Source organism: Phoca vitulina, unplaced genomic scaffold (genome assembly GCF_004348235.1).
Source record: "Phoca vitulina isolate PV1807 unplaced genomic scaffold, GSC_HSeal_1.0 scaffold17, whole genome shotgun sequence".
Taxonomy (NCBI): Eukaryota; Metazoa; Chordata; class Mammalia; order Carnivora; family Phocidae; genus Phoca; species Phoca vitulina.
Window position 1 is genome coordinate 4,811,444 of NW_022589720.1, and position 18,722 is coordinate 4,830,165.

At 49.6% G+C, this 18,722-nt stretch overlaps 1 protein-coding gene across 1 annotated transcript in view; it reads left to right on the forward strand.

The window, feature by feature from the left end:
* The first annotated feature begins 6 nt into the window (after window positions 1-6).
* The window catches only part of UBE2QL1 (ubiquitin conjugating enzyme E2 Q family like 1), a 35,732-nt gene continuing 17,016 nt past the window's right edge, over window positions 7-18,722 (forward strand). The window contains exon 1 of the mRNA XM_032415245.1: window positions 7-428. Coding sequence (XP_032271136.1) covers window positions 75-428 — 354 coding nt within the window. The 5' untranslated portion in view covers window positions 7-74. The remainder of the gene's footprint in view (window positions 429-18,722) is intronic.

Below are 18,722 nucleotides of genomic sequence, written 5' to 3' on the forward strand. Positions count from 1 at the left end.
CGGCGGCGGGGGGCGGCAGCCTGGTGCCCGCGGCGCGCCAGCACCACTGCACGCAGGTGCGCAGCCGGCGGCTCATGAAGGAGCTGCAGGACATCGCGCGCCTCAGCGACCGCTTCATCTCCGTGGAGCTGGTGGACGAGAGCCTCTTCGACTGGAACGTGAAGCTGCACCAGGTGGACAAGGACTCGGTGCTGTGGCAGGACATGAAGGAGACCAACACCGAGTTCATCCTGCTCAACCTCACCTTCCCCGACAACTTCCCCTTCTCGCCGCCCTTCATGCGGGTGCTCAGCCCGCGCCTGGAGAACGGCTACGTGCTGGACGGCGGCGCCATCTGCATGGAGCTGCTCACGCCGCGCGGCTGGTCCAGCGCCTACACGGTGGAGGCCGTCATGCGCCAGTTCGCCGCCAGCCTGGTCAAGGGCCAGGTAAGGGGGGCGGGGCGGGGGGGCGGGGCGGGCGGCCTCTTCCGGACCCGGCTCCGACGGGGCGACGCGCCGGGCGCCTCGGGCCGCGTCCCGGAGTGCGGGCCGCCTCCCCCGTCAGTGCCAGCGGGTCTCGGGGCTCCGCGGGTTGTCGCCCGCGCGCCCTGTCTCGGCGGCGCGACCGCTCGCTTACCGCCCGGCTTTCCCCCGGGCCCTCCGCTGCCTTTCTCCGCTGTTTCTGGTGCGCCTGACGCCTCCCTTCTTCCCTCGCGCCCCATCCGCGCACCCTCTGTCCTTTATGGCTTTCTCCACTCCCCGTCCATCTTTTTCTCCTCGATCTTTGCCCTCCACCATCTCCCCCATCTCCTCTTCCTCTCTCCCTTTCCTCCTTCCCAGCCCCGCTTAATGTCCCCCTCTGCTCGCCACTCCCACCCACCCTTGCCCCTCATCTACTTCTCCCCATTTTGGACCCCCATAATCTCCTGAGGGTGCAACTTTACATGTACCTCAGGATCTGAATGCCCAAGCGAGTTTATCACTCCCCTCCCCGCGTGTGTGTGTGTGTGTGTGTGCGCGCGCGCGCGCTTACACACACACACACACACACACACACACACACAGGAAGCTCTCCTCCCCAACATCTCAGGTGGGTGCTCTGCGGAGACCTGGCCTGCTGGTGAACCTGCTCCCCTGCTCTGCTGGCTCCTTCTGAGCGGCATCTAGGGCAAAGGTGAAAATTGTGCTTTTCAGAAATTTCACTGGAAAAGCAGAGGTGTGGTTTGACTGGTTCCTTAAGTGACAAGGCCAGACTCTGTCAAGGAAATGCCTGGCACCTGCCCCCTTCCAGAACCACCACCTCTGCTCCTGGTCTCTCTCTGATCTGTTTCTTCCCTGGGTTTCCTCATGCCTCCAGGAGTTAAATCCTTTATCAGGGCTAAAGATTTTTAACTAAGTGGTGAAATGTGGGCCAGGGGAGGGGGGCGGGAGCTGGATGTCTGAGTCTCCTTGCCTATTGCACCAGAGGGCAGCTTTACCAAAAGAAATCCAGGGAACCTGAGAGCAAAGAATGAATGGATCTTCTGAAATGTGTTCCCACCTGGCTGCAGAAAGGGGCATGATGGTTTTGTCTTTCCACACTGTGTGCTCTTGATCGTGCTTGAGTTGGTTGATATTTTCTCCAAATCAATAGTAAACAGCTAATAAAGTCATATTTTTATATGGGCAATTGTAGATTTATGGAGAATCGTTGTTTTGTTTAGAAGACCCTGAATGACCTCTCAATTTGATCATTCTGCAGCCAGCGTATCAGAAGTCATCAGTCCCCTGTCACCTGCCTCTGTCCTTTTTACTGCAGGGTCTTTCACACTGTTCAAATCATGCTTGTTCTGCCAAGTTCACTGAAGGTGGAGCCCCTGGGATTCCACTCAAATAGCATCCTAACTCCAGTGGAGGAGTTAGGTCAAGAATGAAGTCTTTTGTTACCAAGTAACTATCCTGCCACTGTATCTTTTCTGGGATTTAGGTTCCACTTATTTCTTGAGTTAGGAAAAGGATGGATATGACAGTTCTGGAAAGACATCTTTAACTGAGAGAGCTTTAATGCTTTAACGTGAGAGGTTCATTCTGAATTCTTTCCGTTCAATGCTGGCTCTGATGTAAGATACTGAAATTTAATACGAACCACAGGAATGGGGGGGTCGCTTTATTTTTTGAACACGATTTATACAAATGATGTGGAAGAATATTCTGCAAAATGCCTTTGTTATCTATGTCTTAAATCATTGCTAATCAGAACTCTCTGGAATAGTCTCTTACCTTCTTTTGTTCTCCACAGTGAGATGAGTTTAGGGACCAGGGAAAGAGGAATGTCGTTTTGCCTTACAGGGCCACAGAATCGTGACATTTTAGGTTTGGAAGAGATCCTAGACATCCCTTGGATCACAGCCTACATTTTGAAAGATGTAGGAAAATAAAAATTTCAAATGGGAAATGAGGAAGTTTCTTAAAAAGAGATATATCTTTGTAAATTAAATGGTTTCCATGTTTAAATTAATGTTATGCATAATAGTTGAATGCATGCCTGTGCACTTCTCTTAAAATAAGCAGGTCCTTGGGTCTATATTCCTTTCCTGCATAATTCAAATTAAGAGTCTTGCACACAGTTTGCAAGCTAGAGACTTCAGTGTTGCAAGTAATTATCAACATTTTTATTTATTATTTTCAAAATCTCACTTAATTGAACTCAGGGCCCTCCACCAAGCATATTGTATTATCAACTGTTCTAAATTCTAGTGTATGAAAGATCTAAACCGAAGGGAAGAACGCAGCAACTTATGAAAACACCAGTTCAGTTTCTTTGCATTTTCTGCGCTGACCTCAACACCCAAAAGACGCTGGTGTGGGATACACATAACCTCTCCAGAATGCAGTGTGAGAATAAGAGTAATGAAGTCATAACGCTTCAAGATTCTGTATGCAAAGGGATTCTAATAGCGTTTCAGGGACCCGAGCATTTCCTTTTATGAAGTCCCTGCCCACAGATTGTTAGTGCACATACTGTAGTTACCAAATTATTTCCATAGTTAAAGGTAATAGGCTTTGGGAAAGGAATCAAAGTACCTGATTAGGTATTCAAAGAGAACCGGGACTGCTACCAAACCAATAATTAGTTTAAAAGAAAGAATCATTCTCTTCTAGTTCAGTTCCTCCATCTGTTGGTATTTCTTTTTTAGGATTCGTTTTTCTTAAGCGACAAAATTAAGAAAGCCTTGTTTTCCTCTTGCATAACTACTCAGCTTAACTTTCTGAATTGAGGATACACTAAGTTGATTTTCTTTCTATCCCTTCAGAGAAATCGTAAAATCTTTTAAAGGTTTCATTGGTAAGAGTAGCAAAAGATTTGCTTAACAGTTTTGTGCACAAAATAAAAAGTTTGGGGTTATCACATGATATGATAAATTCAGTCATTTCACGAGACTTTACCTGACTGTTTGGCCCGTGTTATCAATCTCTTCAGTGCTGCTTTATGGATTGTGGTTGTTTTAAATGAAATTCGTATATGTTGCTTGGGTGCTGTATTCTATGCAGAGATAGTGACTCACCTGCCTTGCCTGTTTTTGGCTATTACTAAAATCCTTCTTTTGACTTAATGGAGACGTTTTTGGTAATTCTTTTGGTTTTCTGCAATTGAATGAAAAATTCCCATACTTTTAAAGTGAACTGGTGAAAATGTTAAAACTTTGGGCCATTATTTATATCCTTTATCATTTACTGAACCAAAAGAGGAAGATCCCTAGCTCTAGGCTAGGATTCTCCACATTCAGAAGCAGTAAGATGTTGGTCAGCTGCAGTGTGAGCGCTGTGTTTGCACCTAGTAGATAGCCCCACGGGTGGACCCATTTGCGGAGATTTCCAAGAACAGGCTCTGGAAGCCTAGGCTCACTAGCACCGACCTTGGAGGGGCCTGGCCTGGGAAGTGCGGCAGAGTTCCCTGGCTCACACACCGGGTTTGGAGCCTGGGATCATTGAATGACTGCACAGAGACCCTCTATTTGCAGTTGTTCGAGCAGAAGGGTCCCGAAAAAGCCGTTCGAGGGGGGCTCTAACTCAGCGTTCTGTTTTCTCATCACCGTACCTCCTGAGTGTCTCCTTTGCAATTAGTTAGACATCGCCAGGGGCAGGGAACCAGATGGCTCTTGGAAAGCTGTTCCTCACTCCTCCTCTGCTTTCCCAGAGCCAGCCGCACGACGCAAGCCAGCAGGCAGCCACCGTGGCTAGCTGCCACGCGCCCCTCGCCGGGCCCCCGCCGGCTAAGCGAGCGCCGAGGCCGCTTCACCCGACTCGGTGTCCCTCTTCCGACGGTCTCTGTAAAGGGAGGGAGCTATAGCTCCACACAGCCAGGTGAAACCAATACGTCCTGTTCTGATTCTAGCAATGAGTGCCAAGGCGCTGGAAAGCGAGCCCCGGTCGTGAAGCTGGTCAGGAAGGGCAAAGTCAAGCCGGGGGCCGCCTAAGCTGCTGGCTGTCCCCGGGCAGTGGTCTGCTCCCTGTGGCCAGCGCGATAACCGTGTGTGTCTGCCGAGAACAGATACCCGGTCAGGTGTCAGCAGAATGGCGAGAGCAGCGGGACTGAAACATCCTCAGATCTTAGTGTTCGAACTCCAAACTGGTAAGCGATTCAGAGTTCGTCTCAGAGTTAGACTCCGAGTTAGTCTCTGGGATCTTTGAGTAATGGAAGATGGCAGGTGTCAGAATGTGGTAGAAAAGGAACGGGCTCTGCACATCGGCCCTCTGATGAGACGGTGCATCTCTTGAGCTCGACCTCAGGACTTCAGGCGCTGTGCATCATGAGTGTCGCTGAGAATTGTGCGCACACACACGTGCACACACACAAATACCACCTTCTTCAGAACGTCTTCCGAAGTACGAGGCCTAGGAACGGCATTTTACTTAGGACTGTGACATCTCCAGTTCTGGTCAGAAAAGGCGATGAAGGTGACCAGCCCTTTGGGTCCCAACGTGTATTGGCTTCCAAGCTGTTGTCATTGACACACGGTTTGAAGGCCTGCGTTAGTCTGCTCGGGCTGCTGGGTGGCGTAACCAGCAGAAATTCGCGGTCTCACGGTTCTGGAAGGCAGCCTTCGGAAATCAGGTGTCAGCAGGGCAGGGCTCTTGTGAGGCCGTGAGGGGGCATCTGTCCCCAGGCCACGGTCCGTGGCTGAGAGATGGCTGTCTCCTTCCTGTGTCTTCAGAGGCCTGTCCCTCTCTGTGCGTGTCTGTGTCCTAATTTCATAAGGACACCAGTCATATTGGATTAGGGCCCACCCTAACGACATCAGCTTAACTTGATCACCTCTATAAAGACCCTGTCTCCAAATACAGTCACATTCCGAGGCTCGGGCGATGAGGACTCCAACACGGGAATTGTGTGGGGCCACAGTGCAGCCCAGAACAAGCCCAAACAGGAATTTTGTAACTAATTCAGCCTCCTAGAGGCTTTGGCTGGTTTGCAAAGTAGTGTAAGTGAAGCCAATTCCTATGAACACAGGACCAAACTGAGGAGGGCCCAGCAGGACCAACTTGGAACAGAGTCGGCAGCCCCTGTAGGGGAAGCGGTGGGGGGAGGGGAGAGTGTCAACAGTGACAACCAGGGGGTGGGTGAAGCCATGGGTTCAACGAGGAGAATGCATTGGAGGGGAGTCCTTATGAGTCAGTCTGTCATTTTGCCCTGTGCCAAGTGTAGGTGACAGAGATAATTGCCCACCCAGGATGACTCTGCAGCTTGAAGTAGCCATGTGCTTGACTGTTTGAAGAAAAAATAGCTTGTTCTGATATCAAGTAGGACGGGCAGGAGGACACAGACAGGACTCTGTATCCTAAAAATAGCCCCATGCCAAGTTGGCGGGCTCCCACAGCTCGCTCCCTGGGATGTGCACAGCCTGTGGCTGAGGGCATGGTTAATAATAGGAGCCACTCACTTCACCCTGAGCTGGGGACCTTCGAGAATCTGAATTTGCGAGAGGACAATGTCAGTGCGTTTCTGTTTATTTTTCTGATTTAGATGAAGGGATGTGAGAGGTTTGTTTTTCTAGTTAAAGGACAGCATAGTTTGGGTGGGGGGTTATTTGTTAATAGAAAATGCCAATAAGTTAACAATGTTTCAAAGTTCACTTTAAAGCCTGAGGCCCACAGCCGAGAGTTCTGCCCTTTTCCTTCCCTAGGAACAGGCGTGTATGAATCCATGTTTACAAGTAAGGCAGACCCAGCCCGACCACTTTGGGGACCCCTAAGGAACCAGCAAAATGGCTTTCATGCTGGTTTTGTTTTGTTTTGTTTTAAAGCACCCACTAATAGTGGGTTCTTGGAGCTGCATTTCAGATCTGGTGAAAGTGTGATCTTCGCTGGGTTGATAAAGTAATGGGGAGGTGAGAAGGAGGGATGGTGGCAGGTGTCACTTCTTTCCTCTCTGCCAGGGGTTCTTAGCCCCCCGGTAAATTAGATGTCCAGGAAGGGTTGAAATTATTCCAGTGCTGGGACCCGACCCTCAGAGAGTGGGACGTCATGGGTCTAGAGTCGGGCCCCGGTAGAGGCTTGGAAAAACTCCCGTGTGAGTCTAATGTGTGGCTGGGGTTGAACAAGCCGCCGAGGACCAGGACGTGTCCACTTTCTGCGTACATTTCCCCATGAGCAGCCACACAGGACCTGCAGGTGGTGGGATGTAATCAACCTCTCTCCTTCCCTCCTCCCGCCTTGGTGGACTCGCTGTCCTGGGCCACCCCTGGCGGAGCCCCCTGGAAGCCCTCCTTTTTAGAAGAGCCATCACAAAACCAAGCCCTTCCTCCCTGGACCGAGGGGGAGTGCGACCCCGGAAGAAGGGCGTGTGCTCAAGAGAGTTCACTGACCCCTTAGACACAGCTGGGAGGGGGAGGGCTCGGGAGCTCAGGCTACCCAGAGGTGACCAGTAGGGACTAACCAGTTCTTACGGCACGGGATTGAGTGCCTACAGACTACTGTATACTAGAGATTTCCCGGGTACACAGTGGTGCCTAAGACTCACAGCAAGTGGCTGCCATGGGGAAGTACCCAGTGGGGACAATGAGAAACCCATTCATCTTTGTCTTCGGCATGCCAGGGCCATGCCAGTCAGACTTTGCATGGATAAGTGCCCATTCGTTGAGTATCCATGGACCTGACCACTGGCAGTGGCCCGTGTGTGCACTGGGGACTTGCGAGAGGTGGAGTCCTGGGGTCAGCAGGGTCTTCAAACCTTCTGCGTGATGTTCGCAGAGGGAACATTCTCCTTCCAGGCGGGTGGGACCCCAGCGTTCAGGGCTCGCCTGTGTTTCTGAGTGTTATTCCATTGCCAAGAAATAGGAAGATCAGGCATTCCCAAAACACACAAAGGAGTCGTTGTAATGGCAGAAATGTTTCCAGTAACCTCCACGGTTTCCTACCCAGCAAGTCAGCAGACTACAATAAGGGTTAATTGTTCACTAATTCTGCCTCATTACACTTCATTCATTGGTTTGTTCCTTCATTCCTTCCTTCGGCACCCATTTGTGGAGGGTCTACCATGCCGTGGCCCCCCCAGCCATGATGTCCGTGGTGTGCCCGTGGCACTCCTTCACCATCCTATGTGTCATCCCCGGCCCTCCTCCCGGCCGGCTCCCTGCCCAGCCGGGGGGGAGTAAGTGGTGCAGGAGGACCCAGGATCCCAGATTGAGAACGTTGGGGGAGGAAACTGATTTGGGACCCACCAAGGGGCAAAGGACTGGAAGTAGAGGGCAGGGCATGATCGTGGAGCCGAGAGAAGTCACCAGACCTACCTCTTCCCCACACAACAGGCCTGGGCATGGGCAGGGAGCAGGATAAATGGGGACTCTTCCTTTCATGTTTTCCCACCTGCCTTTTCTTCTCCACCTGCTCTCCTGCCTCATTAGATGCTTGTCACCTCCTGCTGGGACTCCTGCGGTGCCCCACCCAGTCTCTCTGTCCCCTTCCGTCCTCCCTGCTGCAGCCTTCCTGGCTCCTCCAAGACACAGACCTGGTGCTCTCACATCCTTCATTATGACCCTTATGGAATACCCCACAAGCCCCCAGGTGCTGCCCACGCATGGTGGCCCGACCCACCTGCCCTGGCCCCACGGAGGTCTACCCTCTCCCAGCCCCTCCCAGCTCTTAGCTCACAGGCCAGCTCCCTCCCCAACATTCACCCGGTGAGACCCAGGCCATCTTCTCAACGACCTCACATTTTCCGGAGGACACTCTTCTCTGTCCTTATCCTGCTAGACTGCATTTACATATGACAACTGTATTGCCCCTCCCATTGCACAATGCCCCACGCATCCTGTGTGCCAAGTGAATTGTTGGTCACGCAACTTCCTGATCCGAGCAGACACCCCATTCCCTTCGCTTTGTCCCTGGTTGCAAAAAAAGATTGTGACTATGGATTGGGTACTCACTATGGACAGGCTGCTGTCATTTCTGAAAAACTCGAGAAAGAAATGCTTTTTGAATATAATTGCTACATTGGTGAAACAACTCAGATTGAAGGAATTACTACTGTAAAAATAATTTCTGTAGTATAAATACTAATTCTCCATCACAATATTTGGCAGGCAGTCCCGAGAGTTTTTTATTATTATTATTAAAAGTTCTTTGATGAGAGAGGTAAGGAAATACTATCTTAGGATGGATTAGGTTACATTTTAAGTTGAAAGGTACTCAGCTCACTTGGGAATCAAAGGAAGAATTTACATAAAAATATTAAGGTAGTGCTTTCTGTTTTTTGATCTTGAAAATCAGACATTTCCAAAAATCAGAATATGGAGTTACAGAATTGATTATATATTGGTTATAATAAAAAGCAGTTATTACTATTTTATAAATTTGGATGTGTTGTGCACATAATTATTAAAACAATTATTTTTGCCTTGTTGACACATATGAATTAGGGTGAATTTTGAGTGTCAGGCTGGATGCCCATTTTGCTTCCCAGGAGACACCAGTCAGAAATTGGATGTAATGGTACAAAATAAATATTAATTGCTGCAAGGATTAATCTGTGTTGAGGTCTTTCAGGATAATGACATACCCTACTTCACTCTGCTTCCCAGCCAGGGAAATGTAGAAATACTGTGGAGGAAACTTGGAATTGAATTTGTTACAAGCTTAAATTCATTGTAACTAGTTGAATATTATAAGCCTTTAAAATGTAACTTTTAAAAGTCATCAGATTACCAAAATAATAATTGCTTTCATCTCCCTTTGTGCTCGGGGGCTGCTTCTCAGGGAAGCTTGCTCTTCAGCATTGCACCCCCAGGCAGAGAACACTCCCCTGGGCTGGGAGCCCCTGCAGTCCTACCTGGGGAAAGCAGAGCACATTGGGGTAGGGTTCTGGGGAAGTGCCCTCCGCCAACCTGAAACCAGCACAGAGGAGCCCCCCAGAGTGGTCCCAGCAACCCCACCCCTCACAGAGCTGCTCATTTCTTCTTGATCACTTGTACAATGTATATGGTGAAACATCATCATCTTAGCTCATGGAAGACAGTTTCTCTAACTGTAGGATCCACCAGTGGAGTTATATAAAGCTTAAAGGAAATTATTATCATTCATAAATAAACCAGATCTAATAAAAAGTGAGTTTGAAGTCTGCTGGATTGAATTAGGTGATTTTTTAAAGTAATTTTGTTGAAAGAAGAATACTGGCCTCTGCCTTCTCATGGTCAGGAAAGATAAAGGTCTCTTGTTGGTTATTCTCCCAATGGGTCAGAGAGGAACCAGAGACCTCAGAACCCCTTCCTGCCAACTCTGTCTCTGATGAGGCCTACTGAATGCCCCCTTTGGCATCTGGGGAGACCCGTGGACCCCTCCTCAGAATAATTTTTTTTAATGCACAAAATAAAATTCACAGAATTTCAAAGGAAATCAATTATATTGAAATACATTATCACATTTTTTAAAGTGTTGGACTAAAATAGGACATTAAGAAGCACATCTTTATTAACATATGTAATGTTGAGATCTAGAGACAGGTCTGACAGCTCCTATAATTGGACATAGCAGTGGCATTTCAAGATATCTACACCAACTGGAATGTGATTTTCTTTTAAAATCTTGTTTTCTGTTAGTGACAAAGTCAAGGCATTGCTAACACTGCTGGGGTTTGTTACCTTCAATCATAATTAAATGAAGTGCTGGATTGCAATTAGGAGGTGGTGAAAACAAAGTCATTTTTTCTATCCCAGTTTAGGTACCCTTGTACCGTTGGGGATGCGGGCATGGCCCCAGGTCAGGAACCCCAGAGAGCGCGTGGCTCTCAGTGTCCATTGCTCTCTTGGGAAAGCTCTGAAAGCTTATAATGCAGCTTCTGGCCAGAACACTGGGCTTGAGGTTGAGGAGTCCAGCATGGATGTCAGTTCCACCATCATCCTGTTGGGTGGAGTGGGGATAAAGCCATGGACAGCAAGGCAAGCACAGGACTCCCATGCCATCCCTTCTTTCCAGCCTGCTTTGCTGCTGGGCAGGTAGACACCTCCTCAAGCCTCAGATGCCTCACCTGAAGATGAGAAGTGTAACCCCACTTCCCAGGTGAATCGTAATGCCCAAAGGGAATGATGTACACAAGCGCCCCAAGCAGAGGAGCTGATCAGTAGCTGGTTCTTCCTCCACAGAAGTAAACTAAGTAGTGAAATAAACACACAAGGGAAGTATCACCAAAGACCCAGAATTGGACTCACATTCAGATCCATTACACACAAGGATCTGCTTTCATAACTTTTAGCATTTCAGGGCAATATTGACATCCATTTGGCTCAAATTGTTTCACCCTTGCCCATGATCTTACAAATAATCACAAAAATCTCAGGATAGCCTGCTGCTGCTGCTCACCGCAGGCTCTTGTCATGGCGTCTGTTGGTTTTCCATCCTTGAGTCATCATGCTCCGTGAGGAGCTGATTTCTGATCATAACCGTGATTGTTTATTGTCCAACCACAGGTCTGAGGACTATCGTTCATCTTTATGACTGCTCTCTTAAGAATCCTGTTTGTTATCAGTATCATTAAATTAGCTTAATTTTCTTGGCGCTGCTAAGTAAAAAATTACACACGAGAACGTTATTTAATACCTTTATTTCATCGTATCTCGGTGCACACCAAATGTTTTTGTTAGCCATTAAATATGGAGATGCTATCTTCATTACGGAATATGATAGCCACTGGAACACTTGGGCTACCATTTTGTTTCAAGATGAAGACCTGGCTCAGAAGTGAAATTTAAAATTGTGTAAAATGCTGTGGACGCCAGCCGTGGCCACAGTTCAGCTGGATCACCTCTCTATAATGCACAGAGAATTTCACTGTAGTCAGGCATGCTTTGCCTTTCTAAATACCTTCAGGAAAGGCCTTTCCTTCAGTGGAACTTAAGGGAAATCTAGTTGAAATGTTCAACCCACAGGATTTGCATTTTTTTCAGAAACCTCCGGGAGCGAATATGTAACATTGTGACTGTTGGAATCGAATCAACAGTGAAAACCGGTGTCTGCCTCACTTTCTCATTGCTCAGTTAGGGCCCCGAGTGTTGGCCCCAAAACTAGGGTTAGTCTTCCTGAATTGGGTAGAAGAGCACCTGGATGTCTCCAGGATCCTTGTGACCCCTAAGACTCCGGTGGGAAGGAACAACATTCTCAAAAGGAGAGGGGATGGCAGAAGCTCGCTGATCCCCCAGGATCTATACGCTGTTTCTGTTGTACTCTTGATGATTTTCCCATAGTTGAGCCACACCGAAATCTGAAACCCAACCTCTGAGGTCATTAGAGGCCTGACTGTGCTACACCCCGTGTTTCTCAGCCTGCTGCCCACACCGGTCTAAGAAGGGGTGTTCTCTTGTAAGTGAATCTGTAATATCTAAATCGGTGGATGGGCTTCAGTGGGTGTGGACCGTCTTCAGCATCATAGCGAGCAAACAGAAACAGTTCTACCCACTGTGGCTCAGACCGATTTTTCACATTTCTGTATATTTCTTTTTCTCTCCGGTCATCAACTCTTTTGGTTGAGATCATGTCAGTTGCCCGATCCTAAGAAAATTATGAAAGGACCTCAGTCCACACCTTGGCCCCGACCATACACCCCTGTGTCCGGAGGCCTGCTGGTCTCCTGATCAGAGGTGCCACATGGTTCTCCAGGCTTCACTGGAGGGACGAGCCAGCAGGCTGTGTGCTCGCTGTTAGTCAGCACTTGATGTTTGCCCTTGATGGGGCCGTGAGCTGCACGAGGGCAGGTGCCCCTGTTTAACATTTAAGGCCTGTGGGAAAAGGGACAGCGGGTGCCACTTCAGAACTCGTCAAGGTCAGCACCCAACCAGGAAAGGCTCTCACACCCAGGCGTGGGAGGAGGTGTAGGAAGGAGGGAGATGTCTCTAAGAGGCGTTAGTGCAGGGGAAAGGCATGAAGGTCCTGCCAACAGGTGCCGGCCAGGGGCAGCGTCTGGGGTGGGCCGGCGGGAGCAAGACAGACCCCCATCCCAGAGCATTGTTGGCATTCACCTTCACCATTTCCAGAGGCCTTCCACGGGCATGGCTTTCTGGAAGTCCAAGACAGGGAGGGATTCTAGCATGAGGAAGACGATGGGCTGGCAGCCAGGAGGGGCCAGGCAAATGCCTGTTTTCTAGAGCTCCCGCTGGTAACGTCATTGAACTAGACCACTGCTTCTCAAGCAGGAACTGGGGACTTAGAATTCCAAGGCGCATCTTCTTCCCTCTCTGTTGTCTCATTTCTGTAGCACCATCAAATAGGAGTTGTCAAAGACCCAAGTTGGAGAGACCACTGATTCGAGAGGAGGTGGCCTCCGTGAAGGCCTAGGCAGAAGCAGCTGGTGACAGGACCTGAGGAAGAAAGGAATGCCTTCACTCAGGACAGAATGGGCCTCATCCAAAATCCCTGTGGGGCCGCCCCCATAGGCCCAATGGTAACATCACTCTGTGCTTTGAAATTAAGTTGCCCCGGAGGGTTCAGGGAAATGTGAAGATCTGTGCAGGATGGAAATGCTTCTGACATTTCCGGCTCCTAAATCTACCAGGAAAGGCTATTATTTTGTAGTGTGTTTGGTCTTATGAAGAAGGATGCAGTGATGCTAACTAGCCTGAGGAGTCAGGCATAGTTTAAGAGAATGACAAGAAGGGAGACTTTCTCCAGTCATCTTTGCTTTCAGAAGTATGACTCTCTCCATCATCCATTTATTGGCCGGTCCACATGGTCCTGTCCTTCTCATGTGATCCTGTCTACACGGCCCCAGTGAATATTGCTACTGTGTGTGTACCCAGTCTTCTTGTCCTTCATCTCCTGCCAGTCTCCTTGATTTCACTACTTTCTGCTATTCTTCAGATTCAGTAAGTCCCAATATTTATGTGTAGGTCGCATTTTAGAAAATATTTCAGAAAATTCTAGAAGGTATCACTCAGGTTGAATAAATAAAACCTTACACATGTGCCATATGTTAAACTTCTAACATGGTAATCTGAAGAAATCTGGGGAAAGAATGCAGGTTTGGGAATGCCTGCAGAGACGAGAAAGAACCACATGGATGAACAGGAGTGTGGTGTTTGTTGGGCAGGGTGCCTCGGGCAGGACACCCTTCCGTGTCTCCATGCTGGTGTAGACATCAGAGCTTGTTGGCTCGTGGTGTGGCCACCACCCCCTCCCACACTCCGAGGGCTTCAGGCCCCGGTCAGGACACAAGGGACCTGGAGCTGAGCCTTGAGCCAAAGAGTTCCCAAAGCCCAAGCTTAAGCTTAGCATTTGTGCTGTGAGTTTAAACTGACGTTTTTTTCCACAATATTCTAAGGTTGTTGTTGTTGTTTTAATTTGTAGAATCACATCATTAAGCAGGGTTGGGAAAAGTCGGCATAGTGAACGCGCTCACCCGTAAACAAAGATTTCACCGATGTTTATTGAGTTGTGACAACATGGGCATTTCTTTGCCATTTAAATCGAATTCTGCAAGAGATTTAAAATCCGACACCAGACAGAATTCCAAAATTCCTAAATTCCAAGGTCAGAGTGGTGAGTTGTTATCCCATCAATGGCAAAGAAATGAGAAATAGCCCCGAGTCCATTACAGAGGAACTTTCCAGCACACATGTTCTCTGTCTGACTGTAAGGTCGTCATCGGAAGTAGCCGACCTCACGTCATGCCGGCGTCATTCCTTAGAGTCTTCTTCACACATACTCGTACTGGAATTTCAGAGCAAGGTGAGGTAGCAGCAATACTGAGATTATGTCTAAAGAAGAGCGAATATTTTAATTTCACAACAGAACACCAGGAAATTAGAAAAATGGAACTCACCAAATTGCTGTCACCAGAACACCAGTGTTCTCGGCCTTGGCCTCCACTGCCCCGAAAGAGGAGCGGTGCTGTGGAGCCTGAGGGGGGTGGGGGGCCCTGCACTCCCCCTACCACCAGTGCTCTGGGGGGCGCCCTGAGGTGCTTCTCCGTGCCCCCCAACCGCTCCCCCAGGACCCAGGACCTAGCAGCTCAGACTCAGGGTGAGGAGGGGGGCCACAGCTGGAGGCCAGGAGCCAGCTCGAGTCCTACGTGGGAATCAGCATGGAAACCCAAGACCTGGTCTCCCCACGAGCTCTTCCTGTAGCACATGACGCCCACTCGGACTTCCCAAGTTAACCCCCATCGGGCTTCAGTGAAAATGGAGTCTTGACTCATCATTTCCCCAACTTCGAACTCTCTCTTTCCTCCTGTTCTGAGCATTCATCTAATCCACCGCTGTGTTTATCACCTCCCGGCTCACTCCCAGCTGTCGCCCTCTGCTGTTCAGGCCTAGGGTAGCCTCCCCTCTGCTCCCTGTCCTCCCCTCTGCTCCTAGGTCCTCCCCTCTGCTCCCAGTCCTCTCCCCTGCCCCCTCCCCACCCTCTCAGGTCCCTGGACAGCAGGGAGGCTGGAAGGCGGTGAGCACTCTGACTGAGGGACTGGATTAGGGAGACCCAGCTCAGTGTCTTAGCAGTGGGTCTGCCTGTCCCTTCCGCTCCGCACGTCCTCACACACTGGAACCGTCCGTGGGAGGACTCAGTGAGCTGCCCCAGGCAGGAATTTGGCTTCCCCTCTGGCACCCCAAGGCCAAGTCTCCTGTTGGCATCCCAGCATCCATGCAAGCTCATCTGCACCTCACACCCTGCTGTCTCCCTTCCCTGTGCAAACCCCAGAGCATTCTGCTCCCCGCTTGCTGGGCACATGCTTCCTCCAGCGATCCCTGCGGTGTCTCCCAGCCTGCAGAACGGGATCCCCCGGGGGAGCACCTCCCCATAAATGGAGCACCTGCCCCCGGGGGAGCACCTCCACAGCGGAGGAGCACCGTGGTGGGGCTCCAGGGGGCACGTAGAGCCCAGGGAGACGGTCCAGCCCTGCAGCTGGTAGTCACTCCACAGCGACTGCAGAGAGACTGAGGTGATGACCTTCAGGTACTGCAGGATCATGAATCATCAAAGGAAGATTACGGGTGTTGAGCGCACTGTAATTGCAGTGTCAGGAAAGTGGACATTTTTAGCAATAAAATGACACTCAATCAAAAGGCGTTCACTCGTTGACACCAAGTACCAAAATAATTTCGCCCCCAGCACCGTGTGCATCCCACATGACTTGAGTTTTCTTTTCTTCTCTCAACGCCAAATTTACTGGTCATGGTGATTCTGGAAAGGAGAATTGGTTTTATTGTTTTTGTTTCTAATCACGTGCCCTTGAAATGTCATCATGCTACTTGCCAGAAAACCCAGGAGGTGGACGCCTGACGGAGGCTGGGGTCTGGGCTACAGAAGATAGTGAGGGACCCTGCTTCTCGTCCCTGGTTCATCCATCCTGTTCCCGGTGGTTGCTCCTTTTGTCCAGCAGTTTTAATGTGAAGGGTGTGATTTTAAGAACTTGTCCACCAACATCTCTTCCTTCATTTCTTCCTGGCCTCGTCCTGATTGGAGGTTTCTGTGCCACTGTGTAAATTCATTCTGTCCCTCTCCCTCTGCTCCTCCCTCCCTCCCTCTCCCTTTCTCTCCCTCCTCTCTCCCTCCTTTTCTCTCCCTCCCTCCTTCTCTCTTCTCTCCCTCCCTCCCTCTCCCTTTCCCTCCCTCCCTCCCTCCCTCTATCTCCCTCCCTTCTGTCCCTTCCTCCTTCCTCCCTCCCTGTTTCCCCTCCCCCTGGCTCCCTCCCTCTCTCTGCTCCTCCCTCCCTTTCTTTCTCTCCCTTCCTCTGCCTTTCTCTCCTCCCCTCCTTCCCTCTGTCTCCCTCCCTCTCCATCTCCCTTTCTGTCCCTTCCTCCTCTCTCCCTCCCTTCCTCTGTCTCCTCTCCTCTCCTCCTTCCATTAGGCTGTAACTTTTCTGGTTGGAGCTTGTATTAGCCTGTATTATCTAAGGTTGCTGGGATCACAAGGTACCACAGACAGGTGGCTTTAACAACAGACATTTATGTTCTCATGATCTGGAAGCTGGAACATGGAGATCCAGGTGTGGGCAGGTTTGGTTTCCCCTGAGGCCTCTCTCCTTGACTGTCAACCCCCTCTTCTCCTTGTGTCCTCACCTGGGCGCCCCTCTATGTGGGTCTGTGTCCTGATCTCCTCTTACAAGGACACCTGTCAGATTGGACTGGGACCCCCCCCCCACTCCCATGGCTTCGTTTTACCTTAATCACCTCTGGAAAGATTCTGTCTCCAAATACAGTTAGATTCCGAGTCCTTGGGGGTTAGGACATCAACATATAAATATTGAGGACACAACTGAGCCCAAAACAGAACCTTTCTTTCAAAGCATGCATGAGTATCCACTGTGCCGTGAACTTGGAGTGTCACCTCCCTGGTTCCCAGGGGCCTGGTGCTGGGGCCACGCTGCCTTGGGGTCTTGCGTGGGATAACTGGGCTCCACTGGGCTCCTGTAACTTCACATTCCTCCTCATGAGTTCCAGCTTTTCCAGAACACTTTGTTTCTCTTGACTTTCCCAGAATGTCTTTCTTTTCTACTTTTTCCTGATAATCATGATTGCCTTTATTTATTTATTTATTTTTTTGAACTTAAGCAGGTTCCACGCCCAACATGGAGCCCAACACAGGGCTTGATCTCATGACCCTGAGATCAAGACCTGAGCTGAGATCGGAGTAGGTCGGTCGTTTAACCAACTGCACCACCCAGGCGCACCTTGATTGTCTTTACTTTTCCACGCTTTCCTTTTCCTTCCCACCTGTAGGGACTCTTCTCTCTGTATTTTTATCCAGCTGGGGAGCAGGGGCCCCATCCATCCGCTGGGGCACTCCCCCCAGGCCCCCCATTCCTCGGCCCTATTTGTTTGGCCCCACGTGACTGGTTTGCAGTCTCTGTAGACGCCGCACCCCTGCTCCATGCCACTCTCCCGGTGTGTCCCGTGTTCTCGCCTCTCTCTCTCCAGTCCATACTGTCTCAACAAGCCTGCCATCACTGGACTGTCCCCCGTCCTGTGGCTCCTCTCTGGCTCGTGTGTCTGTGTTCCTCTTCCCCCAGGATCTGTGTCTGCCTCAGGGGAGCCAGATCAGCTCAGCCCTGGGGGCAGGTGGTCCGGAGAGGGGACGCCCCAGCACATGCGTTTGTCTGGGGCAGCAGAGAAAGAGGATGTTGGGTGAATAAGAGGGTGGGGAAGGGGCATGGGGTGCAGATAATTCAGGAGGACCAGAAGGTTGATGGTTATTTCAAACATCCACTTGAGAGTCGGTGATCCAGGAACTCCACAGTAGTAGACGCCCAAAGATCAAAGCTAGAGTCAATATGTTTTAAGCCAATTGGTTTTTATTCTGAAACACCCAAGTGGATGCGTTTTTTAATCAAAAGTTACTTTTATCATTTTAGAGGTCCTCATCAAACCCAGATGTAGGATGCTTTCTGAAAACCCTCAATTCCATTTTTAGAGTAATTTTACTCATTCAAATTAGAGTTGCATCAGGAAACGATTCTTAGTTGTTAATTTTATTGATCAAACTGTTTGAAACAAGCACTCGGCTGGTATTGGTGATACATGATGTCCATCGTAGAGTTTATGGGGAGGGTGGTTTGCACTTTGCATGCTTTCCTATTTTATTCAAAGAGGAATCCACCAAAATATGCCCAAATCTCTCCACTGGCCTGCTGCCAAGACCCCAGAACAGGCAGGGATCCCCCTCCAGGAGGATTCCCCAGCAGAGCTAACAAAATTGACATGCAGAGACATGGCCCTCTCTCCCAGCTTCCTGGGACTCCTTGTGGGGCTACGGTCCACCCTTAAATAATCCCTCCTGTCTTGTCTTCCCAGAACTTTGGACCCTAGAGTAAGCATCCTGGCTCTGTCACCAGCATTGGGGGGTGGGAAGCAGCGTGATCTGAGGCTTCCCGCAGCTCCTCGGTCACGAGCTCCTCATTTCTGCGTCTAGACTCACAGCTGACGCAGGCATCATTCCCACGCCCGACCGCGGAGGCCCGCTGATCCCACAGCTTCCACGAGCAGAGGGCTTTTCCGTAAATGTCACAAATATCAGAGCCCAGCAAAATATCAAAAGACTGGGTCCTTAATATATATAATCCAAGGCTTTTTATAAAATAAAAAGGCATATTAAAGTGTTTATGTAGTTTTCTTATTCAAACAGTATACACTTTGATGTTCACATTTTAATTTCAGGATGATATCCCTGACTTTCACAATATCATAATTAAAATGGTCTATAGGGTATTTTTTTTTCTTCCACTACATGCATTTAACCAAACAAAGCAATTAAGTGAGAAAGAAACTGATTTTCTCTGTTTCTGTT